The 25,285-nt window shown below is 40.0% G+C and overlaps 1 protein-coding gene across 6 annotated transcripts in view; it reads left to right on the top strand.

Annotated features, from left to right (window-relative positions):
• The window catches only part of LOC140512559 (serine/threonine-protein kinase PAK 5-like), a 52,940-nt gene extending 30,044 nt beyond the window's left edge, over nucleotides 1-22,896 (top strand). For 3 of the 6 annotated variants that reach the window (XM_072621719.1, XM_072621716.1, XM_072621718.1), the window contains 4 exons: nucleotides 878-1,806; nucleotides 12,010-12,126; nucleotides 14,356-14,517; nucleotides 17,088-22,896. In XM_072621719.1, coding sequence (XP_072477820.1) covers nucleotides 17,843-18,931 — 1,089 coding nt within the window. In that variant the 5' untranslated portion in view covers nucleotides 878-1,806; nucleotides 12,010-12,126; nucleotides 14,356-14,517; nucleotides 17,088-17,842 and the 3' untranslated portion in view covers nucleotides 18,932-22,896. The remainder of the gene's footprint in view (nucleotides 1-877; nucleotides 1,807-12,009; nucleotides 12,127-14,355; nucleotides 14,518-17,087) is intronic. The other 3 variants (XM_072621721.1, XM_072621720.1, XM_072621717.1) reach the window with 2 other exon arrangements.
• The last annotated feature ends 2,389 nt before the right edge of the window (nucleotides 22,897-25,285 follow it).

Raw genomic sequence — 25,285 nt, 5'->3', positions numbered from 1 at the left:
TGGCCTCAATAATTCTTTCATTAGTCCTTTAAAATTGTGTGGTTAGGGCTAGGTTACCCTCTACTGAGCACACTGCAGGTCTCACTTTTCCCATCCCTAAGATGAGGAGTTTGCACAACATAACTTCTAAAAGTTTAAAACAACAATGCTATGAAAATGCCATGGATCTATCAGAAAACAGATTTTTCCCAAGACTTACGCTAAGAAATTTTAAGACTGTTACCTCTTCATTGGTCTGGAGCTAACCTGATTGTACCAGCACAGTGACTCTAAATGTAGATTTTTTGTAGCCCTAAATGTAAATCTTCAACACCTAAGAGGTAAGTAGCTATTGGAAAACAGTGCTCATTTCAGAGTCTGAAGAGACCTGGATTGAAATACTGCTTCAAATACTTACTAAGTGTGACAATGGGCAGGTTATCTAATTAATAACTCTCCTAATCTAGGTCCTAATCTGTAAAATGGGGAAAATAATATGAATATTTCCCTCATAAAGGTGTTGAAGGCTTAGGTGAGATGAGGTATCAGAAGTACTTTGCAAAGTACCTTAAACAGTCTGTGTACATATAACAGCATGACTAGCCAGTGTGGGATAGAATGGATACAACAAAGGAAATCAAATATGCTGAAAGGCAGACAGATTTGGGGCCCCCAAATAGAGTACATATATTCTGATTGATGATGCACTCTTAAGACCTGCCCTTTGGGATAATTGAGTCTGACAGGAATGTGAAATAGGTGAATCTCCCTCAATTTACTTTTTCTTTGAATACACTAAGCTTCTTCGCACATTGGGGCTTATTTTGAAATGGCAAGGAAAAATCAGAATGCGTAATTGTATTTTGATTAGCATTTTTTTCCTGTTTATTATGTTTAGGTTCCTGATAGCAATGAAAAAGAAAAATATGCTGGAAAAATGCTGGATAAAAATCAAATCCTACAGGATGAATTTGCCATGCTCAGATTTGATCTAGATACAGTAAAAATGAAGCATCAGGAAAAAGAAAATCAATATAGAGAAGAAATTAAAGTTTTAAAAGAAAAGATTGATGAGCTTCTAAAGAAATTAGAACTGAATGAAGAAGCATTAACAAAAGTCACATCCCAGCACAGTGGACAAGTAAATGTTCTGACATCTGAGAGTGAGGTGCTGAAAGCTACATTGGAGAAGGAACAACGAAACAGAGACAGACTAAAGACAGAAACTGCATCATGCCATTCCCGTCTGACTTCTCATATTCGTGATCATGAATGAAGCCAGACATCAAAACTAGCCCTTGAACAAGCCTTTCAGGGAGAACAAGATGAGTGACCGTGTACAGGACTTGTCTAGTCTAAGAGAGAACAGTGGTGTCATTTCTCACAAACTCTCTAAAGCTGAGAGTAAAGTCAATAGTTTAGAAAGTGAGCTAAACTGTGTACGTGATTCTCTCAGAGCAAAGACACACATTTAGAAAGAAAACAGGAAGTGTTTACCAAGGCCCAACATAAAGTAAAGGAACCTGAAAAGTTAAAACTGAACAAATAAATATATTGTCAAATACAAATCTCTCCAAGAAAGATTAGCCCGAATCCAGAGGGAAAACATGTCGCTTCAGAAACAGCTTGAAGATGCCCAAAATAAAGACGTCATTACCAAAAAGGTATTTAGTGATATCCGTGGACAGTTTATGGATCACTTCTGCTGACACTGGAAAACAAGTTCATGTGGTAGAAGAGAGAAATAAAGAATTAATCAGGGAATGTAAATGCAAACACTTAAGAGAAGAAATGTGTAAACATGAGAAGGAGAAAGCAGAAAGAGAGGTAAGCCTTTGTATAATACCATTTTATAAGCATTTAACTTTTTGAAATGATAGTCAAAGTAATTTTCATGAAGATAAATTAGGAATTCTGAATTTATAGGAAGCAGATGATGTGACTGACTTTCCTTGTGAAAATTCTGATATGCAAGAAAGGAGAATAACAATCTGATATAGATGATAATGAAATAATAATATAAAAGTAATAAAAATAATATAAAAATGCAAAATAAGATGTAAATATAATTATTATAAAAATGGTGACACATGATGCAATAAAATATAAAGAACTGATTAAATGAGAATAATGATAAATATCAAAATAATAGTATATAAAAATAAAATAAAAAATGAAATGACAAAATCATTTTTAGATAAGATGACTCACTCTGGTTAAACAAATTATGTAGTCCATGAAATTTTGATTTAATACATGTAGATAGGGTTAAGTACTTGGTCATAAATACTGATAAATTTATTGTACTAATAATATGCCTAATAATCCATTTTAATACATCAATGGAATAAATAATTTGAAATGGTAAACCTTAAGAAAAATCCTACAAAATTGTGCTAGGAATAATGTAGCAATTCAAATGTGACATTTCAATTGAGATTCTGTGGAATATTACAGTTATCCTTTTCATAACTATTTAATCATGCTTATCAGTCTCAGTAGTAGTAATTCCAACTACTGTGAACTAATTTTAGAAACATTAAAGACTGGATGATAGTTTTAATGAAATTCCAAAGGTCAGTCACTATCTTCCTTTAAAATTTAGAACAGGAATTCTATGTTAAAAAGTATCATTATGCTTTAAGCATTAATTATTTTTGTATGGTACTAATCCTAAGGGCAATGGGGCCAGTTTGTCCTGAATTCCAATTAACTGAGCTAATTCATATTGCCAAAGATGGACTCCAACTTATTGATTCCTTGCTGTATATTCTAGGGCTCAGTCCACACCTATTTTCTCTACTGCAGCCTGATGCCAAAAGCATTTGAAGGTTAATATTTTCATCAATGTGGGCCAAAAAGAATGTGAGGCAAATAAAGAGAATAAATGATAGGGGAGGTAATTGGGAAACAAAACTTATTTCATTCCAATACTGATTTCTGAAACCTAGAAAAATTTCTGAAGCATAAAAGTATGAAAGAAAAAAGTTTACTTAAGAATGAGATTGGACCTCACATTAATTTCTTAGTTAACACAACAATACTGAAGTTAACCAGATAAGAGAACTCTTTTGAAACATTAGGAGGTACTTATCAAAATGTGGGTGGCAATGATTATTTGTATACAAAGGACAATTGCCTTTATGTTTTCAGAGCAGGGAAACAAGAATTTATTAAGAGCCTACTATTTGCCAGGCACTATGCTAACACCTTTACAATTATAATCTTATTTGATTCCCATTAACAACCCTGGGAAGTTGGAGACATTATAATCCTTATTTTATAGTTGAGGAAACTAAGAAAAATTAAGTGACTTGCATAGGGATCAGATATATAGCATCTGAGGTCACAAGCGAAGTCAGGTATTTCTAACCCAAGACAAAATGTTCTGTCCATTTTTCCAACAAGGTACCCCTAAGCAGAGAAAAAGTTCATCATCACAAATTCTATTTTGGGCCACTTTGGCATAGATTTTGAAAACTTCATCATTGACGATGGATACTAGTTGAAAATGTGTTTTGAAGGATATCAGAAATATTCATTTCTATATGTTTTGGCTGGTATAATGATGATTCCTTTAACTACATATAAATGTGGGACAGCCACTCATAATAGAGAAATGTATTTTATAATGATAAAGGGAACATGTTAGGAGAATATGACTGTGAAACACTTCTACGCTTAACATTGCTTTCATTCTAGCAATTTTTAATAGTAATAATAACCACAATAAAATAATTTGAGGCTGATTTTCTATTTTGCCATTGTGGGACTTAAAATTGAAAACTTAAAAAATTCATACTAGAAAAACTCAAAGTGCTTTAGTCCAAAAATTGCCCTGGAGAAATTGTAATTTTAGCCAAACCTTCAACTCATGGCAAAGTCAGCAATTAAACATTTAGTTTTGTTATTCCTCTTCTTTTTCTTCTCCTTTTTCTCCTCCTTCTCCTTCTTTTTCTACTACTACTGCTACTACTACTATTACTACTACTACTACTACTACTACTACTACTACTACTACTACTACTACTACTACTGCTATTACCACTACCACCATTACTACTACTATAACTCCTACAACAATAATAACAATTACTTCTACCACATACATGCTGTGAAAAGGAAGTTTTATCAAAAATAATGTAGCATAAATAATTCCTCTCCTCCAGGAATTACAATCTAGTTGGGTCAACAAGACTTAGACACAGGAAATGATGGCTTGAGAACAGATTAGACAATCAACATACAATTAAGTACTAACTTATATGTTGAGGATAAAAATGTGCAATTCAGGAGATTAAGAATTCAATAGCGCTGAAAAATTAAAAAAAAAAGCTTGTGGCAAAAGAATTCATAAGTTTGGAATTCAAAAGCATCTTGGAGGTGAAGAGTAGACAGGTTTTGGATAGGTTGCACACATGGGGATGTGTAAGTAAGCAAGAAGAAGAGCATGATGAAGGTATGGAGATGGGAATCAACAAGGTGAGATCAGTATGATTTAGAGGATAATAATGAAATTATGCACTTAATTTAATTCTCAATTTCACTTTGCATGCATAATTTATACATTTACAAATTGTGAAGAAATATCATTTTCTACTTTTTCAAGGAGTAGTTTAAATAAAAGCAAATAACTTCTACCTCACAGAGCTGTTTTGGGGATTAAATGAGAAAATGAATGTAAAGGGCTTTCCAAATATATAGTATGATAGAACTGACTTAGTTATTATTATTACTTGGAAAAACACCTCCTTCTTTGTGTCAGGATAGAGAAACAAAATTTTCAACCCCATAAAAAGTGAATAAAATTATTAAAATTTAAGTGTACAAATGAGAGAGGTTATAGGTTTTGTTCTGTCAGTTTAAATGACAGGCACAGTGTTCAGAAAATATACAGTACTGTTGAAAAAGAATGAAATGTCACACTGCAGACACTTTTCATAAACGACAAATTATTGATTTCTTTGCATACATACTTTACTTTTGGATTCATCTCTTTCTGTTGGTAGTTTTTTCTCAACTTCAAAATCATTTTGATCAAATGATGTAACCTCTAGTGAAGTTTTTGTCATGGATTATTCTATTAAGGAACCAACAAGTTCTTGCTGCTTTGTTACTGTAGTCTGATAGAAATATGTCCAAATTATTTCTATTACTGATTGCATGAATCAATACCAGTACAAATAAAATGAATAAACCTAGAAAATTAGTTGATATCATTATTTTCACATGCACCTTAATTTCATCACCATATTCATAATCATCATGGATTTAGAGCTAGAAAAATCTTAGGGACTATTTAATACAACCACCACATTTTGCAGATGAGAAAAAGTAAACCCTAAAGAGATTAAATGAGTTACTCAAAGTCATAATGGTACTAATTAGTAGAGAAAAGGATTGGCACTTTGCTCCTGAGACTACAAAATTCTTTTGACTATATCCCTCCATTCAGCATGGATCTAATGCTGTCTTCTTGCTTGCTGAGTATCCTCCTCATGAAACAAAGAATTCAGCTCTATTTCCCCATTACCATTTTGGAGAAGAATTTTATCACCTCCAAAGCTTACTAGGGATTAAAATTGTTTTTATGTCACCATAGCATAGGTGATGGAATAGGGGAGAGAAGAATATATAGTTTCTTATACTTTATAGAAACATTAAGGGTTTCCCCTTCCATTGTTCAGAAAAGTTAACCATTTTGTGTCTATGTCCTGACCTTATAAGAAGGAGGACATCTATAAGAAGAGGTTGCATTTTCCTTGCTCTCATAGTTCTCATGAAGAATGATGATAGGAATATATTTGGGGCAGGAGCCAAGATGGCGTAATAGAAAGATACACATATGATAGCTCCGAACCCACAGCCCATAAATACCTATAAAGAAGAACTCCCAAGAAATTCTGGAGCAGCAGAAGCCACAGAACAATGGAGTGGAGGAGATTTCTGTTCCAGAGAGACCTCAAAAACTGACCTGAAAGGTCCATCACGCACCAGACCCAGAGCACAGCCCAGCCCTGCCTTGGCTGTGTGGCACTGAGAGGAGCGGATCTGGCAGGCTTCAGGGACAGAATCTTAAGTGGCAGCGCAGGTCCCTCCACCTACAGGCACCAAAGGTCAGTGAGAGGGTCTTTTCTGCCCACCCACAGGGGAGCGGGGTGTCTCCATAACTCAGGCCACCTTGGGAGGCAACAGTGGAGGCAGCAGCAGACAGGGGCTCCCAAAGCAGGCAGGAGCCCAGATCCATTGTTGAAGGTCTCTGCATAAACCCCCTAAGGGAACTAAGCCCCAAGTGTGGCCCTGCCCCGACCTGAACACCTGAACTTAATCTCACACTGAACAGCAGCCCTGCCCCCCGCCCAAAGCCCTGAGGCTGGGAAGCAGCATTGAATCTCAGCCCCCAAGCACTAGCTGGGCAAATCTGAAGGCAAGGTGGGTATGGAGAGGAAATTCAGAAGTCAAGTTAAATGGCTGGGAAAATGCCCAGAAAAGGGAAAAAAGTAAGACCATAGAAGGTTACTTTCTTAATGAACAGATATCTCCTCCCATCCTTTCTGATGAGGAAGAACAAGGCTTACCATCAGGGAAAGACATAGAAGTCAAGGCTTCTGTATCCCAAACATTCAAAATAAATATTCAATGGGCTCAGGCCGTGGAAGAGCTCTAAAAGGATTTTGAAAATCAAGTTAGTGAGGTGGAGGGAAAACTGGAAAGAGAAATGAAAGAGATGCAAGAAAAGTATGAAAAGCAGGTCAACACCTTGCTAAAGGAGACCTAAAAAAATGCTGAAGAAAATAACACCTTGAAAAATAGACTACCTCAATTGGCAAAAGAGGTTCAAAATGCCAATGAGGAGAAGAATGCTTTAAAAAGCAGAATTAGCCAAATGGAAAAGGAGATTCAAAAGCTCACTGAAGAAAATAGTTCTTTCAAAATTAGAATGGAACAGATGGAGGCTAAGGACTTTATGAGAAACCAAGAAATCACAAAACAAAACCAAAAGAATGAAAAAATGGAAGACAATGTGAAATATCTCATTGGAAAAACAACTGACCTGGAAAATAGATCCAGGAGAGACAATTTAAAAATTATGGGACTACCTGAAAGCCATGATCAAAAAAAGAGCCTAGACATTATCTTTCATGAAATTATCAAGGAAAACTGACCTGAGATTCTAGAACCAGAGGGCAAAATAAATATTCAAGGAATCCACTGATCACCTCCTGAAAAAGAACCAAAAAGAGAAACTGCTAGGAACATTGTGGCCAAATTCCAGAGTTCCCAGGTCAAGGAGAAAATATTGCAAGCAGCTAGAAAGAAACAATTCAAGTATTGTAGAAATACAATCAGAATAACACAAGATCTAGCAGCTTCTACATTAAGGGATAGAAGGGCATGGAATAGGATATTCCAGAAGTCAAAGGAACTAGGACTAAAACCAAGAATCACCTACCCAGCAAAATTGAGTATAATACTTCTGGGGAAAAATTGGTCTTTCAATGAAATAGAGGACTTTCAAGCATTCTTGATGAAAAGACCAGAGCTGAAAAGAAAATCTGACTTTCAAACCAAGAATGAAGAGAACCATGAAAAGGTAAACAGCAGAGAGAAGTCATAAGGGACTTTACTAAAGTTGAACTGTTTACATGCCTACATGGAAAGACAATATTTGTAACTCTTGAAACTTTTCAGTATCTGGGTAGTGGGTGGGATTACACACACACACGCACACACACAGAGAGACAGAGAGCACAGAGTGAATTGAATAGGATGGGGTCATATCTTAAAAAAAATGAAATCAAGCAGTGAGAGAGAAATATATCGGGGGGAGAAATGGAATGGGGCAAATTATCTCTCATAAAAGAGGCAAGCAAAAGTCTTTTTAGTGGAGGGATAAAGAGGGGAGGTGAGAGAAAAACATGAAGTTTACTCTCAACACATTCCACTAAAGGAAGGAATAAAATGCACACTCATTTTGGTATGAAAACCTACCTTACAATACAGGAAAGTGGGGGAGAAGGGGAAAAGCAGGGTGGGGGGGGCGATGGAAGGGAGGGCAATGGGAGGAGGGAGCAATTTGAAGTCAACACTCTTGGGGAGGGACAGGATCAAAAGAGAGAATAGAAGCAATGGGGGGCAGGATAGGATGGAGGGAAATATAGTTAGTCCTACACAACACGACTATTATGGAAGTCATTTGCAAAACTACACAGATATGGCCTATATTGAATTGCTTGCCTTTCAAAGGGAATGGGTGGGGAGGGAGGGATGAAGAGAAGTTGGAACTCAAAGTTTTAGGAACAACTGTTGAGTACTGTTCTTGCTACTAGGAAATAAGAAATACAGGTAAAGAGGTATAGAAAGTTATCTTGCCCTACAGGACAAAAGAGAAGATGGGGATAGGGGAAGGGAGGGATGTTAGAAAAGAGGGCAGATTGGTGATAGGGGCAATTAGAATGTTCAGTGTTTTTGGGGTTCTGAGAGGGGACAAATGGGGAGAAAATTTGGAACCCATAATTTTGTGAAAATGAATGTTAAAGTTAAATAAATTAATTTTCAAAAATAAAAATAAAAAAATAAAAATAAATTAAGAAAAAAGAAATGACGAGGAGGATGGTTTCAGAAAAACCTGAGAAGGCTGATGCAAAAGTGAGCAAAACCAGGAGAATGTTGTACTCAATGGTAGCAACGTTGCAAGGACGATCAAATGCGAATGACTTAGCTATTCTAATCAGTACAATGATGAAAAATGCTGTCTCTACCTCCAGAGAAAGAACTGATAAGAATCTGAATGCAGATCAAAGCATATTCTATCACTTTCTTTATTTTTCTTGCTTTTCTCTGTTACTGTTGTTGCAAGATGGCTAATATGGAAGTACGTTTTGAATGATTTCACACATATAATCAAGATAACATTTCTAACCTTCACAATAAATGGGGGAGGGGTGAGAGGGAGAGAATTTGGAACTCAATTTTTAAAAAGTGAATGTTAAAAATAAATAATAAAATTAAAAAAAAAAAGAATAGTTTGGAGGAAAACAATTTGACTGTGAGGCATGAGTAGAATTACTATTTCTTCCTACCTTTCCTTGTGGAGATAGAATTTCCACAGTGAAAACGAGAACATTTTTCCTTGTTTCATAACGTTATAGTATATTTGGTAAGTTTACTCAACAGCATTTTCTTAAGGCACAACTTTAACCTCTGGGACTAAATCAACAAGATGACTGACTCATGAGTTTGTTTCTTTCTTTGTTTCTTTTTTTTGTTTGTTTTACTTAGAAAGGAAGAGGGGGCTATTGTCTTGGCCATTGCTGAGGGTCTTTTCTTAACTCCGTAGTTTGGAAATTTCTTCTGGGAAAAATCACACTACACATATTTTTTTTTAAAGTATATTTATTAATTTTTAGTTGTCAACATTCATTTCCACAATGTTTTGAGTTCAAAATTTTCTCTTCATCTCTCCCCTCCCCCATCCCATGATACTTTGCATGCTGATTACCCCTTCCCTCAATATGCCCTCCCTTCTATCACACCCCTCCCTTCCCTTATCCCCATCTTCTCTCTTTTCTGGTAGGGCAAGATAGATTTCTATATAAAATTAACTATATTTCTTATTTCCCAGTTATATGCCAAACAATTCTCAACATTCCTTCCTAAAACTTTGGGTTCCATCTTCCCTCCCTTCCTCCCTCCCCACCCATCCACACTGAGAAGGCAAGCAATTCAATATAGTCTATATGTGTATAGTTTTGCGAAAGACTTCCATAATAGTCATGCTGTGTAACAGTAACTATATTTCCCTCCATCCATCCTGCCCCCCATTTATTCTATTCTCTCTTTTGACCTTGTCTCTCCCCCAAAGAGTTTACTTCTAGTTATTCTCCCCTTCCATCTGCCCTTCCTTTTACCATCCCCTCACATACCCCCGCTCTTATTTGCCCCCTATTCTGTCATTGCCCCATACCCCACTCATAACCTTTTCCCCTGCTTTCCTGTAGTGTAAGATAGATTTTCATACCAAATTGATGGAGCATGTTATTCCCTCCTTATGCTTAATATAAAGAGAGTAAGCTTCACTTTTTCCCTCTCAACTTCCTCCTTTTTCTTCTCAATTGAAAAAAAAATGTTTTACCTCTTTTATGTGAGAGAATTTGCCCCATATCATTTCTCCCTTTCTCCTCCCAATATATTCCTGTCTCACCTCTTAAATTTATTTCTTTAGATATCATCCCTTCTTATTCAATTCACCTTGTACACTCTCTCTGTCTCTGTCTCTGTCTCTGTCTCTGTCTGTCTCTCTGTCTCTCTGTCTCTGTCTCTGTCTCTCTCTCTCTCTCTGTCTCTCTCTCTCTCTCTCTCTCTCTCTCTCTCTCTCTCTCTCTCTCTCTCTCTCTCTCCATACAAGTGTGTGTGTGTGTGTGTGTGTGTGTGTGTGTGTGTGTGGTGCTATCTGTCCAACTGCACAAATATTGAGAAAAGTCTCAAGAGTTACAAATATCATCTTTCCATGTAAGAATGCAAAGATTTGAACTTTAGAATGTGCCTTCTGATTTCTGTTTTCTGTTTACCTTTGCATGTTTGTCTTGATTCTTGGGTTTAAAAGTCAAATTTTCTATTCATTTCTGGTCTTTTCATCTAAAAGGCTTGAAAATCCTCTATTTCATTGAATAACCGTTTTTTCCACTGAAGTATTATCCTCAGTTTTGCCCTTTAAATGATTCTTGGTTTAATCCTGATTCCCTTGAATTCTGCAATATTATATTCCAAGCCCTTTGACCCTTTAATGTAGAAGGTGTTAGATCTTGTGTTATCCTGATTGTATTTCCATAATACTCAAATTGTTTCTTTCTAGGTGCTTGCAACACTTTCTCCTTGACCTAGGAACTCTGAAATTTGGCTGCAATATTCCTACCAGTTTCTCTTTTCAGATCTCTTTCAGGAAGTGATCGGTGGTTTCTCTCAATTTTTATTTTACCCTCTGTTTCTAGAATATCAGGGCAGTTTTCCTCTATAATTTCATGAAAGATGCTGTCTAGGTTCTTTTTTTGTTCATGCATTTCATGTAGTCCATAAGTTTTAAATTGTCTCTTCTGGATCTATTTTCCAGGTCAGTTGTTTTTCCAATGAGATATTTCAAATTATCTACTATTTTTTCATTCTTTTGGATTTGTTTTGTAATTTCTTGGTTTCCCATAAAGTCATTCACTTCCATCTGCTCCATTCTAATTATTATACAACTATTTTCTTCAATGAGCTTTTGAACCTCCTTTTCCATTAGGCTAATTCTACTTTGTAAAGCATTACACATTCCTTTCTCTGTGGTGAAGGAGCTTTTTCATGACCTTTGAAACTGTCTTTGTCATTTGTGGATTGAGCAATTTGGAAAATGCTGCAGCTGGTGGCTCCCTGAAACCTATTCCATATCTCATCCCTGCCACATCATGCTGTCCACCCTGGGCTATGTGCTACTCTGCATCTTCTGTGATAACACTTTCCTGGTGGCCTTCCAGGCTGTGTTGGGCTGCAACTCTGTCCTTTTTTGGTTTCTGCTGCTCCGGAATTTGTTTAGTCATATTTACAGGTATTTTATGGGCCATGTGGGGCGCTTCCACAGCTTCTTCTTTCTACTCTGTCATTTTGACTCTGCCCCCCATCCCTCATGCTGCCTTTATCAGGTACTTGGCCAGGGAGCCCACTAGAGACCATGCTTGCTTAAGAAGGCTGAGAAACACCACTAAATTCTCCACATTCTGCAAGCTGTATAGTCAATTTTTACCTAGTTTCTCTGGAAAAGTATTTTAGTCTTTTCACAGAAACTCAAAATTCTGTGGCTTGCTTTTAAGTGGTATGTTGGAATGTGCATGGTCCTACTTGGAGCTAGTGCCTAGAAGAGCATACAGCCCCCACTCTAAGGTCTCCTGCTGTGGCAATGCTGTCACCCAACACTAGTTCTACTTTTTACACTAACTGTGGTTTCCAGACACTTGATAGGACAATGTGCCTCCCCACTGCCTCCCTGTTGTCTAGGTCAAGGTGGTTCTGCAGAAAAAAGTAGGGGAAGACCAGAAAACCAACCAGCTGATTCAGGCTTTCCTGAGGACACTAAAGACTGAGAATGCCAATGTTCACAGCCTCAAGGAGCAGGTATGTGGGTGCTCAGGTGGATGTGGGTGTATGTGACTGTTCCTGCTGCCTCTGAATCTCAGAACAGCCCTCACCTGAGGCTATTTGGGCTTGGTCGTTGACAGATCTGGAAATACATATCACAGAGATGGGAGTGTCAAAGCCTTTCTCAGCATCTTTCAAGGAGTACTATTGAAAGGCCTTTTTGTCTACACCAGAAGTAAAAAGGTCTGCTTATTTGCCTGTTCATTTCACAGGAAATGCAACTTAATAGGCTTCTTGGCCTGACTCTTGCTTCTCCTTGCCACAGGTGGCAGCAAATAAGATCAAAACTGTTCACAATAAGCTACATTTCAAAGCTGCCACCTTGGAACTCAGTGAACTTAAGAAAGAGCTGCAGGCCAAGGAGCAGCTGGGTAAGAATCTCCAGGCAGACACACACAGGCTGCTCTAAGTATTTCCCCACTGGGACTTGTCTGGGGTCCAACTCCAGAATTCAAATCTGGCTTCAGGAACTTAGTGCGCTAAGCTCTCACCTTCTGTCTGCCTCAGCTGTCTCAGCTCTTAAGATGGGGATGCTGATAGCATCTGTTCCAACAAGGTTGTTGTGATGATCATATGAGATGATCATTGTAAAGTGTTCTGCACAGTTCCTGGCCCATAGTAGGTGCTGAATAAATGAAGCCATTCGTGGTATTATTATTATTGCATTCCAGTATCTCCTGAGGTGCAGAAGCCAGAGACATAGGCACAATGTCCTTTCATGTCTGGGTCGTTACCACTGCAGTCTTTCCTGGTAAGACCATGTTTGCCCTCGGACTTGATGTCTATCCAGCACTGGGAGGATGGATAGAATCAGGAGGAACAGCTCAGGTTAAGTTTGGCTCCCTTTCTAGGGCAACTTCAAAAAACAGCTTTTAGCTGATGTAAGGGATAGGCAGTGTTTATGCCAGAATAAAAATCCCTTGGTGGCACACTTGAGGGTAACTAGAAAGGGCATAGTAAATCACCCTTGAAACAGATATGGTGTCTGTGACTAGTGCAGACAGCAACCAGGTGAGGATCATCAGGCAGACTTATCAAAAATATGTAGTTATCAGACATCTGCGCTTAATTTTTTTTGGAGTCTGTGTGCTCATAAATCCCTAATGCTCTGGAACATCACTGTACATCTTGTATACATGACATTAAGAAAGATGCAAAATACAATGACAGGTGCCATCACTTCTAGACTGGGCATAGACTGTTTTATACCAAAAGCAGTTGCAGAGCAGCATAAAAATGCTATTTTTGCTTGATATTCTTGTGTCCATCCTTAGGACACAGGAGGAAAAACACCACTGGGAAGTGTCCCAGTTGAAGCTGGAGTTGGCAGAAACTCAGGCTAAGCTGCAGCAAGGGAAGATGAGTAAAGTAATGCCCCCTGACCTGAGCTCCCTCATGGGGCAGAATGCCATCCCCAGGACAGGTCACGTGGTCATGATGCAGAGCCTTAGCCAGCAGAATCATGTTCCCTCTGTGGCTGCCAGTTTGTAGTTAGTTAATGTCCGAAGAGGAAGAGGTTTTGTGATGGAAAGATCTTTAGGCCCCCAACAGGTGGCAGGTTCTGGAATTTATCCTGCTCAGGAGATCTGGAGTGAGTGTAACCCAACCCAGAATACTGCTCCTGAATATCTCTGGTCAGAGTCCAGAGGTCCCAGGCATCCTTTACTTTGGGCCACAGCACGCCCAAGGCTTACTCTGTATGGGCTCTTCCTGCTATGTCTTTAGAGGACTTTCATAAGTTTGAGGATAATTGTGGTAAATCATCCATCTGAAATAAATATACCAGCAAAATAAAGGTGAAACCTGATGACCCATTGCATAAGTAACAGTTGCTTATGGTGCCAAAAGTGCTTCATGGAAAATTCTCATCTACTGGTTCATATCTAAAGGAGATAATATTAATGATCATGAGTTTGACAAATTCAAATAATCCTCATCAGTTCCCACATGTCAAGTGCTTTACAAACAAGAAAATGCAATATACATATTAGCTACAACTTGGGGGCCATCAAAACACCGATATTGTACTTGCTAAGTTTGGGGGACCTGCTGTCAATAACTGGGTAACATTGTGCACATTTAGAAAGCTTGGGTTTGCACACATGTACCATTATTTTATCTATCTCCCTCCTTAGCCCCTGCAGTTTTTCTCTGTGTCTCTAAAAGGTAGGCACTAATAACACAAATAACACCTTTGTTTTTCAGAGGAAGGAACTGAAGGGAGAGACCAAATCCTTCCCTGTGACTCCCATTCAACTTCCAGACTGCCCTGTCCCTGCTTCCCTTCCAGAGGAGCTGCTCAATACCCAGCCCACTGTGAGCAAGGAGAAGCTCCAACAGCCTGCACATCTCTCTCCACCAACTCGGGTAGGACCTTTTGTTTATCATTTATTATGGTAAAGGAAATATGTTTGGAACATCCTTTCATGTTACTTATACCAAATACACAACAAGTGGATCTGCCAACGTAAAAATCTCTTCCTGCCCTGTGACTGTGCCATGTTGCTTCCTCTCACAAGATAACAAAAGGTTCAGATTTGAACAGGATCACCTATGGACTCCATCTGCCAACTCACACCTGAAGAAAACTCCCCTTGAACAGATCCCTAACATAGGGTGAGCCTCTAACCCAGGCCTTCCCGACCTGTGGTCCATGGGCCCTGTGGTACCTACCAGAGTATTTCAGGCTTGGCCACTGACAAATTTAGAGGAAAACATTCTTTATGTGGAGAGGAAGTCCTTGGACCCATTGCATCCAGCTCCAGGGTCCAAGGGCCACAGGTTGCACAGGCCTGCTCCAACCTCTACCAGGAGACCTCCCCTTGTGGGCAGCCATGACCAGAGTGGGATATCTCTAAGTGATTTTGTTTTTTCCACTCATCTATCCTTTATTGATACATACTGCGTGTGCACCTAGGATTGAGGATGGGAGATACAACTTAGGAGGGTCTTACAAACAACTCTAGTGTATAGACACACATAATACAGAAAGACAGGCATATTTAAGTTTTAGAGGGATTCAAAGGAAGGGAGACTGAATTGGACCATTCTCAGAGGAGCTTTGGATTCTGCTCTGCAGAGACTGCAAACAAGGGCTTCCAAGGCAAGGGGAATGGCATGAAAGAAAGCAAGACTAAGCAGAGTTAAGACTCTAGAGAAGACCAGCTGGCCTCTGCCACCAGGGGAGAGGCTATGTTAATCAGTAACCAGACACAGAGACAGCTAGTTCACCCTCTCCCTCACCTGCTTGCCTTCTCTCTGAGACTGCTTTGGTCCAGTACCATTTTAAGCCATGTGAAATGCCTCATGGGGTCAAGAAGAGTTGGACACTAGAGAACGTCACAACCCCACATCATCTGGTCAATATTCCTTGTTTTGACCAGTTTAGAGGATACCTTTAAATTCTTTTAATTGGAATATCTTTGATTGTGAGGGAGGATGAACAGAAGAAAAAGCTCTCACTTTTAAATTTTAACTTAAATTCTTAAATTTAAATTTTAACTTCAATTTAAACTTCTTATAAGATTTTATCTCCTTGTGAAAATAGAGGAAGATTAAACAGAGTTCGGGACTAGGGCTCCAGCTGTATGATCTACCTGAGAGCAAAGGGGCAGCCCCTCCTACTGCACTTTTGTTTTCTTTACGAAGGAGAATCGATTTTATACTGAAATAGCTGTTCAAAAGGAAGATGCGTGAATTAAGAAAGATACCTGATTGTCCTTGGAGACTTCAGGGAACGAGGCACAGTTGAGCTCTCAAGATGGGAAAAATAAGGCAGATGTCACTGGTGAGGCCACAAACTAGGAGTTTGGGAAAATCATGGAGCACAGGAGAGGACCAAAGGAGGGTTAGTGTCCTGATCTTCTAAAAAGGGAAGAGAACGAAGTCTGCACATGGAGAATAAGGAAGGTGACCTCTGTGGCTGAGAAATTATAGAGCATGTTATTTATGGGGTGGCTAGAAAACTGCTAGAAAAGCAGGAAGTGTCAGCGGCTGGTGTTAGCTTTCCCAAAGTCACACCCAGTGTGTTTCTTCTCCCTTCTTCTCAGGGTCATTTGGCTGCTCAGGAAGGGGAATGCTAGAGTTATCTAGATTGTAGCCAATCATTTGACCAAGTTTCCCATGCTGTCCTTTCCAAAATGAGTGAAGAAAGTGGCTAGAAAGTAATACGTTCATATGTATTTACAAGGAGATGAAAGACCAGACTGAAGTCGTAGTCATACATCAGTGACTTAGGCATAGATGGCATGTTTTTCCAAGACAGTTAACACTTCTAACAGTCAGATGCCAAAAGATCTCACATGGTAAAGTTATTAGGTCACATCTAGTAAGATGAAATTATTTTTGGTCTCTTTGATTAAGAATTTGACAAACATCAACCAATATGACTATGTCTATGAATGATAGAAAAAGGAGGGAAAAGAGAATTGTGTATGAAACATGAATCTCTATTATATGTAGTTTGTGCTGGGGATGGAAGCTCAATTCCATGTGGACAGTCTCGGGCAGGTAAAGGTGGGAACTTTTAAATCTTAGAGTTCTCACGAGGCCCCCCCAGGAAACGACTGGGAATGGAGGTGAACGGAGCTATCTCATGTATTTCCACCTCTTCCCGTGAGAAACGTGATGGGAGAGAGCTCTCCCCGCCCTCGAGATTGTCCCGGATCTGGGCACACTATTGTTATCTAACAGCACGGTATTCAGATGCAAACTATGCTGCTGGAGAGTTTAAGTAGGATCAGGAAAGCCTGAAAGTTCTCTTGGGTGGAGGGGCCACGTGTGAGGACAACAAGGCTCCGCTTTTCCTCTCTCCTCTCTCCCCTCCTCCTCTCTCCCCGCTTATACTTCTACTTCCAATCTCTTATTGTAAGATCTTTGCCTCCTTGGGAGATTCTTCGGTCCCTCCTAAGGAAGAATTCCCCTGCACTTGTAACTAGACCCTGAAATAAAACTCAACCCTTGTTCGACTCTGGAACGTCCTTTCTCTCATACGAGCATCCAGTTTGGCCAACTGAAGACCTCCGGTAGAGGTAAGGGAAGACTCGGGTAGCCCTCAGGCTTCTAGGCCTGGCAGTTGGTGCCCCGAACAGAGGACTGGGAGCGCAGATATCCTGGGTGCTTTGGGAACACCCGGAAGGGGCTTTGAAAGACGCTAGTCCCGAATCCTAGATTCGGAAGGAGAGAAAGAGTGAGAGTAGCTTCCGACACCCATGGGAAAAGGGCAGGGATGGGGAATCAATTGCCAGTAATAAAGCCAGAGGAACAGGAGGTCTGGGCTGAGATACTTTACAGGGAATGCAGGGAGGCGGGGGTCACTATAGAGTTAAACGACCTCCGAGAATTTTGTAAAAGGATTTGGAAAGTTTCTCCTTGGCTCGAGCAGACAGGAATATCAAGAGAAAGATGGGGAGCGGTCAGAGAACAAATGACCTCTTATGAGCAACAATGCCCCAGGGAGCTGGAGGATTTAGATTTCCTGATATTCCATGTAATTAAGAGCCTTTTGTAAGGGCCGGAGAGGCCAGGGTGGGATTGGAATGAGAGTTGAAGCAGAGAGAGGGGAGGGGAGAACCCTGGTGAGCAGAAAGTTAAGGAGTGTAGAGAAAAAATAGGTTCGGAGCTCCATCTAGCGGATGGAAAAGGCGAGGCAGGGGAGCATACGCTGTGTCTTCCCTCTGCGCCTCCTTATAGCATGCTCCATTGGTCAGACAGTCCAGGGCCACAGTCCAGTTTGGAAAAGGGAATACGAAAGGCTATAGAGAATGGAGAAGACGTAGGGACTTTTCCTGTGCTAGAAATAGCGGACCCCAGTGTCCCCGGTGGGGTTCGGAGGAGCCACATACCTATAGAGTGGAAGAGAGTAGCGACTCTCAAAGAGGCTTGTACCAAGCACGGCCCTAATTCACCCTTTGTCATAGCCGTGCTTGAGACTCTCAGTGGTCAGTTCGTTCTGACTCCTAATGACTGGAAGAGCTTAGCTAGAGCCTGCCTTACCCCTGGGCAGAATGTGATTTGGGTATCAGAATTTTCTCAGAGGGTAAAGAGCACTACCAGTGGGCTAGGGGCTCAGGCCCCCCAGGCGTATCAGCGATTTACAGGAACAGGGCAGTTTGAAGCTACAGGAAATCAATTACAGTACTCAGCCGCCAATTATGTCTTGATTGCCGGAATGGCTATTGCCGCCTGGAAGGTTATAGCCTCTAAGAAAGAGAGAGAGTTTCCCATGACTAGGATTACGCAGGGAAACACTGAGCCATTTACTAATTTTGTGGCCAGGCTGCAGGAGGCAGTAGGCCGAGACATGGGAGAGGAGAATCAAGGGACAGAGATAGTGTTGAGGACATTGCTGCGGCAGAATTGTAATCATGACTGCAAAAAGGCAATGCTGGGACTGCCAAAGAATGCATCTGTTGAAGAAATGATACAAAGATGTGACAGGGTAGGAAGTCAGGTCTACTTGGCACAGGTGCAAGGGAAGTACCTGGCCGCAGCCTTAAGTAATATCTCTTTGGAGAAAAAATGTTTTAATTGCGGAAAACCGGGACACCTTAAGAAAGAGTGTAGGAAAGAAATAAGTACAGGGAGGGGCCAGGACCCTTGTTTTTCATGTGGAAAGCCAGGTCACCTAGCTAGACAATGTAGGAAGTCGGGAAATGGGGTGAGGGGCCCCTCAAGGGCCCCGAAAGTGTACCCTTTGGCAGAGAATCAGGACGGCCCCTTGGAGGGAGAATACAGGAGATTATGGGGCCAGAGGAAGGAATGCAACACCTTTACAGCTTAGAGAAGTGCCAGCTTGCAGCTCATCAGTTTACTATGATTCCCCTGAGAGACCCCATACAGGAGGAATCCCTGAGATTACAGAACCCCTCTCATGCACCCATAGTTATATATACAAGAGTTTATCCCACCGGCACCACAGCACTTCCATGCTCCAATGTGGTAGCCGAGCCAGCTCATATAGACAATCAGCTTCCCATAGCTATTGCCCTTCCCTTAAAGCACTCAGTTCAAATCCAGTTACTAAAGGAAATAGGACAGAATAGACCTGAGTGTACAATCTGGCTCAATGGAATTCCCATGACTGGCCTCCTTGATACTGGAGCGGATAGGACCTGCCTTAGCGGTCGCTCAGTACCCCAGCACTGGAAGCTTAAAGAAAGCCAGAGACCAGTGTGGGGAATAGGAGGGTGCCAAAATACCTTAGAGACAATGCACCCAGTAAAGTGGGAGGCAGAGGATCGCCAAGGGACCGTATGGCCGTTGGTGATTCCAGGACTTTGTTTTAACATCTGGGGCAGAGACATCATGAGCCGCCTGGGGATGAAGCTATCAAATTTTTAGTAAGGGCCATTGCTGTTGCACTGGAGTCCCCACCCTTGAATTGGAAGTCAGACACCCCGATTTGGGTGGAGCAATGGCCCCTGACTCCAGAAAAACTCCAGGCACTACAACTACTGGTTAAGGAGCAATTAGCACCTTGGAATGCTCCTATGTTTGTTATAAAGAAAAAATCCGTAAAATTCAGTTTCCTTACAGATGTTAATCAAGCATTTGTAAGCACCTGGCAGCAGCTATACCAAAATAAACAGCTACTATGCAGCCTTATCAATTTCACCTTAAAGGCGATTCTCGCTAAACAAAAAAGGGGGAGATTAAGAGGTCGCCTAACACAATCAGAGCTTGATACAGCTGTGTATACACACAATTTTTTGCATATCTCAAAAAACTCACATACTACTCCAGCTATGAGACATTTTGTGACTATTCCAAGACAACCCCGCAAGGAAAGTAATACCCAGGCTGGAAATAAGGACACATGGGCCATGGTAAAGGATATGGCCTCAGGGAAATGGAAAGGTCCGTATAAGATACTAATATGGGGTCCAGGGTATGTTTGTGTCTCCACAGGAAAAGGGAATGCGTGGATTCCCATTAGAAGGATCTGTAGGTGTAAACCGATGTCAGAGACGGCAGAGACGCAGGAGGCGGAGACCCCGGAGAGCCCGGAGACCCCGGAGAAGGATCATGCACCACCTGAGTCTGCTGATGACAGCTTTAACCCTGCTGCCCAGAGAGGAAGCAGCACTCATCCCAACATTGCTGACCACTCCATCTAAGCATCTCTTTCCAGCGGCTGAAGGAGGACTTTGATATCACAAACCCAGGACATTGGTGGGGGAAGGGGTGACCAACTTTTCGGGAGATGACCAACTTTTCGCCTGAATACCACAGGCTTGGCCATTCAGGCTTGGCCCTTGAGATCCATTTGCATGACTGAGGGGGTGGTGATGTGTAAGGCACCAGCACTAGCTGCTTCTCTTAGAATATGTTTTGGAATTAGTGATTGCCCTTTCTCTTGTTGTAACTCAGCCATTTAGCTTCATCTTTGTTTTATTTGATGCCTCTCTTTGTCAGTTGTGCTAGCTGCAGATTTCTGTGTAAATGAAGTCTTGTTGTGGGGTACTCATATGCTAAAGGCCTTCCTAATCCACTCAGCCTCCAGCCACTGTTTGCTCTAGAGCCATGTGCACTCCACGCAAACATGAATCTCTATTATATGTAGTTTGGGTACTTTTAAAGTATGTATTTATTTTGTGTGGCTTACATATGTCTGTCCCTTTTCTGAACTTGATTCTCTTCTTTGATGGATGTTTTTAAATTTAAATTTAAATTAAATGTTTTGTACCCCATTTTTTTATTTTTGGAATCAGTATCTTCTTGTTACACTTGCCCCCCAAATATTCATATCCTTCCTTCTAATCCTCCCTGAAGAAAATGTAATTCGCCCCCATTCTAACAGACTAAAATAATAGAAGAGAGGGGGGAATCGCACATCTGTTATCACTAAAGATAGTATGATTCTGCACTTATAGTCTGTACCAAGAGGATGGAAGCCTGCTTCATTACTAGTCTTCTGGACTCATTGATTCATCATTGCATTCACCCGAGTCTCAAGGAGGAATTTCCCTTTACAACATTGCTGTCAGTGTATGTAATTGTGCTTTAATCTGTCAGCTCATATGTCTTCCTAGATTTCACTTAATGCCTTTTATAACTCTATACTGTGTAGTAATATTCTCTTCCACTGATATGCCATGTTTTCAGTCATTCTCTAATGGATGAACCCACCCTCCGTCTTCAGTTCTTTGCTGTAGCAAAAAATGCCACCATAAATATTTTGCACGTATCAATTCTTCCCTTCTTCTTTGGTCTCTTTGGAGTATAAAATTAGTTACTAGAATAAAATCATTAAGGATCAAAAAATCTACTTCACTAACAAAGTAGGGACAGGTATAATTAGACAGAAATTGTCCTGAAAGAATCTGACCTTTTAGTGTACTCCAAGCTCCAGCTGAGTCAGTAGTGTAATATGGGAGACAAGAGAGCAAGAGTGATCTTTGCTGAAATAAGAAATGAACGTACCCAGACCTAGGAAGACAATCATCTCTCTGTACCTTGTCCCAGTAAGTGCACATCCAAAAGGCAGTATGAAGCTCATTGGTAAAGTAGAAAATGTAGTCATAATGATCGGCGGTCTTCAGGCCCTGCCAGTTTATCTAGGGAGGACCAGGCCATGATTAGCTGGGGAAAGAGGATATCTGCAGGAATTGTGGCAGTTTTCAAGTATTTGAAAGGCAGTCACATGGAAGAGAGCTGAGTCCCATGTGTCATAATGCCAAACAGTGGAATTAGCAAATCACCACAATTCCAGCTGACACAAAGGGGAATGGGTTTTCTCAAGAGGTGGTCAGTTCTCTATCCCAGCAGGTCTTTATGGAGAAGGTATCTAACAGGCCCTAAGGATATTTGCTTTTGGGAGTTCTTTGTCGAAGTTTGGGTTGGCATGTGTGGATGCCTAGGTCCTCAGAACTCATAATTTCTGGGCGGTTTTCAAGAGATGATTTTTGATGTATGTGTTGTCGATTGCCTGTGGATAGATCACCTTGGATCCATTAGGGGATGAGTGATTCCTTTGAATATTTCTATGATTTTAAAACATCACAATTTGACAGATTATGCTTAATGGAGCTATTTAGTCTCTGCTGATTTTGATTCTCTTGGTTTTTGGTGAAGGGATAAGGGTGTTTTTTGCTTTTTATATCTAATTCTATCATATGTTCCTCTTCTCAACAGATAAAAAAATCTTGAAGTATAATTTCATTTTCATCTAATTTTGGGTTTCCTTAAGTGCTTAACTGTACGATCTTGCTCCAATTGATGTTAATATATGGTATAAGGTTGAGAACCCAAGTTTATATTCAGCCACATCCAGTTGTTAATGAGGGCTTTCTGTTTGCTTTGGAAAGTAATATTTTAAATAATTGTGGTAGAAAATTATTACAGCTCTTTCTGTTGTTCCTGGGGTTCATTTTACACAGTATTTATTCCTTTGACCTGTTTCGTTTTCTTAAAAGGCAACAAATGGAGAGTCTTCAACACCACATGAAAGATCAAACTATCAAAATACATGAATCGATGCCTTCATGGACTCATCGATGGATTGTCACTTAATGGACCTTTCCATTACCTGCCCATCTGCTGCTTCTAGGCAACTCATAAATTTCATCTTTGCCTGAACCACTCTGTCAACACCCAGCCAGTAGTGAAGCAACGACCTTATATCTGAATAAGTTTTATTTTCCTCCAGAGAAGAGAACATTTCGTTTGGACATTTTACTTTATTTTTCAAATACATACATTGTATATAGTTGGTTGTGTAAAAACAGTAAAATTATAACTATTTAATTATTCCAAAATCCCGTTTTGCAATTTCAAAATTCCTTGGATTGTCTTTCTTTTTCTTTTGGCTCGTTGTCATGTTTAATTTTGCTGCTAGAATATCTGGTACAAAAGAGATTTAGGGAAGTTGACATATATTGGTAAGGTTTTTAGAAAAATGATTTTTTTTAGTATACCTTTCCAACACAAAAGTGCCCACATGACAAGGTTTTATTTTGTTTCCATCACCTTTCTTTCTCAACTATTTGCAAAGGAACATTGCTTCTCTTTCAGTGGGAAAAGCCTTCCTCTCTCTAGCTGACGCACCAAAGTTCCTAAGTAGCAGCTGGGGGACCTGTCACCAAAAGGTCCATTAAGGACCTTTTGTCCCACACAAGCAGAGGGAAAAGATGGTAAGTGGGAGGATGAGGGAGTGCATAAGAGGGAGGGAGGGAAAGGGAAGGGGGATATGGAAAAAGATTGGCAATAGGCTAGCTCCTGGCTTGTATTCCTGGATCCATCTTACCTCGGCAGAGTGGTCAAAGACAGGATAACAACAAGGATCTCTCTTCTCTCCATCAGTTGTGAAAACCTGAGGTTTATACCTGAAACTGACATCAGATGAGAGTCACCCCAGCCAAATGAAACCAATGAAACCATGGAGAAAAGTACAATCCCAGGAGATTGGGCTTTATGAGCATGTTAGGTAGTTTTCCAAAAAAAAAAAAAAAAAAGGAAAACTTCCATTTCTGTCACTTTCCTGCTCAGGAGTCATTGTTTCTGATGCAGAGGAATGGAAAAAATTAAGACACTACATCAGTGTAGACTTTTGCTTGCTTTGTCTTTGCATGGTGCTCTGGAAACACAGAATACATTCATTTACAAATAAGCAAACCTGGATAGGCCACACTTCAGCTCCTCCCACTACTCTACCAAAACTAAATATCATCAGAAGGCTACGTCAGAAGGCTAGCAGTTTGTGAAATTTGGATTTGGTTGAGTTTTATTTAAAAAAAACCCCTAGACATACAGTTGCAGTAAAGGGTTGGAGATTTCTGTGTTTGTAATCTCTAGGGATGAGAGGGAGTAATCCCTGAATGGGGACCTCAGATGACTATTCTGCATAATAACTGTCCTGAAAATGATGTAATGAAGGGGTCCTGATCAGTCCAGACATGTTCATGTGTACTCTGTATGTGACAGAAGCATAATTGCTCTCATGGAGTAAACAGTACTGTATTTTTAAGCCATTCATGGTGTACTCTTTTTTATTTTTAATTTTCAAAGTTCACTTCTATAAGTTTTAAATTTTCTCCCCCTCCCTTCCCAAGGCTGCATGCAATGTGATATAGGCTTTACACATACATTTCTATGCAAAACGTGTTCATATCAGTCAGATTGCATGACAGAATTATAACGAATGGCAGAAATCATGAGAAAGAAAACAAAACAAAACAAAATAAAAAAGAAAACGGTCTTCTTTGCTCTCCATTATGACTCTTTAGTTGTTTTCTCTGAATGTGGATGGCATTTACCGTCATAAGTCCTTTGAAATATTTAACCTCCTTGCGTTGCTGAGAAGGGCTAAGTCTATGAAAATCAGTCATCATACACTGAGGTTGTTTCTGTGAACAATGATCTCCTGTTTCTACTCACTTCAATCAGCATCAGTTCATTGAAATCTTTGAAGGATTTTTAAAATTCTGCCTGTTTGTCATTTCTTATATCTAAATAGTATTTGATTATATTTATTTGCCACAAGTTGTTCAGCAATAACCCAACTGATGGCCATCCCCTGAATTTCCAATTCTTGGACATCACAAAAAGAGGTGTGAGAAATATTTTTGTATGTGTGGTTCTTTTCCCATTTTATAATCTCTTTGGCATACAGCCCTAGGAGTGTTATTTGCTGGGTCAATGGTTATGCACATTTTTGTAGATCTTTGGTCAAAGTTCCAAATTGCTTTCCAGCATGGTAAGATCAGCTCACAGTTCCACCAACAATGAATCAGTCTTCCAAATTCGTCACATCTATTCCAATACTGATCATTTTCCTCTTTTCATGTTAGCCAATCTCATAGTCATGATGGAATACCTCACAGTTGTTTTTACTTGCCTCATTTTATACAAAAGAGATTTAGAGTATTTTTCTTAGGAATATAGATAGCTTTAATTTCTTCTTCTGAAAATTGCCTATTCATATCAATTGGGGAATGAGTTGGATTCTCATTAATTTGACTCAGCTCTGTATCAATTTTAGAAATGAGTCCTTTATCACAGACACTAGTTGCCAAAATTATTTCCAGGTTTCTACTTCCTCCTAATCATTGATGACTTAGGTTTGCACATAAACTTTGCAAGTTAATGGAAACAAAATTATGTATCTTGCATTTCATAATGTTCTCTATCTCTTGCC

Source organism: Notamacropus eugenii, chromosome 6, assembly GCF_028372415.1.
Source record: "Notamacropus eugenii isolate mMacEug1 chromosome 6, mMacEug1.pri_v2, whole genome shotgun sequence".
Classification (NCBI taxonomy): Eukaryota; Metazoa; Chordata; class Mammalia; order Diprotodontia; family Macropodidae; genus Notamacropus; species Notamacropus eugenii.
This window is presented reverse-complemented; position numbering and strand designations above follow the sequence as displayed.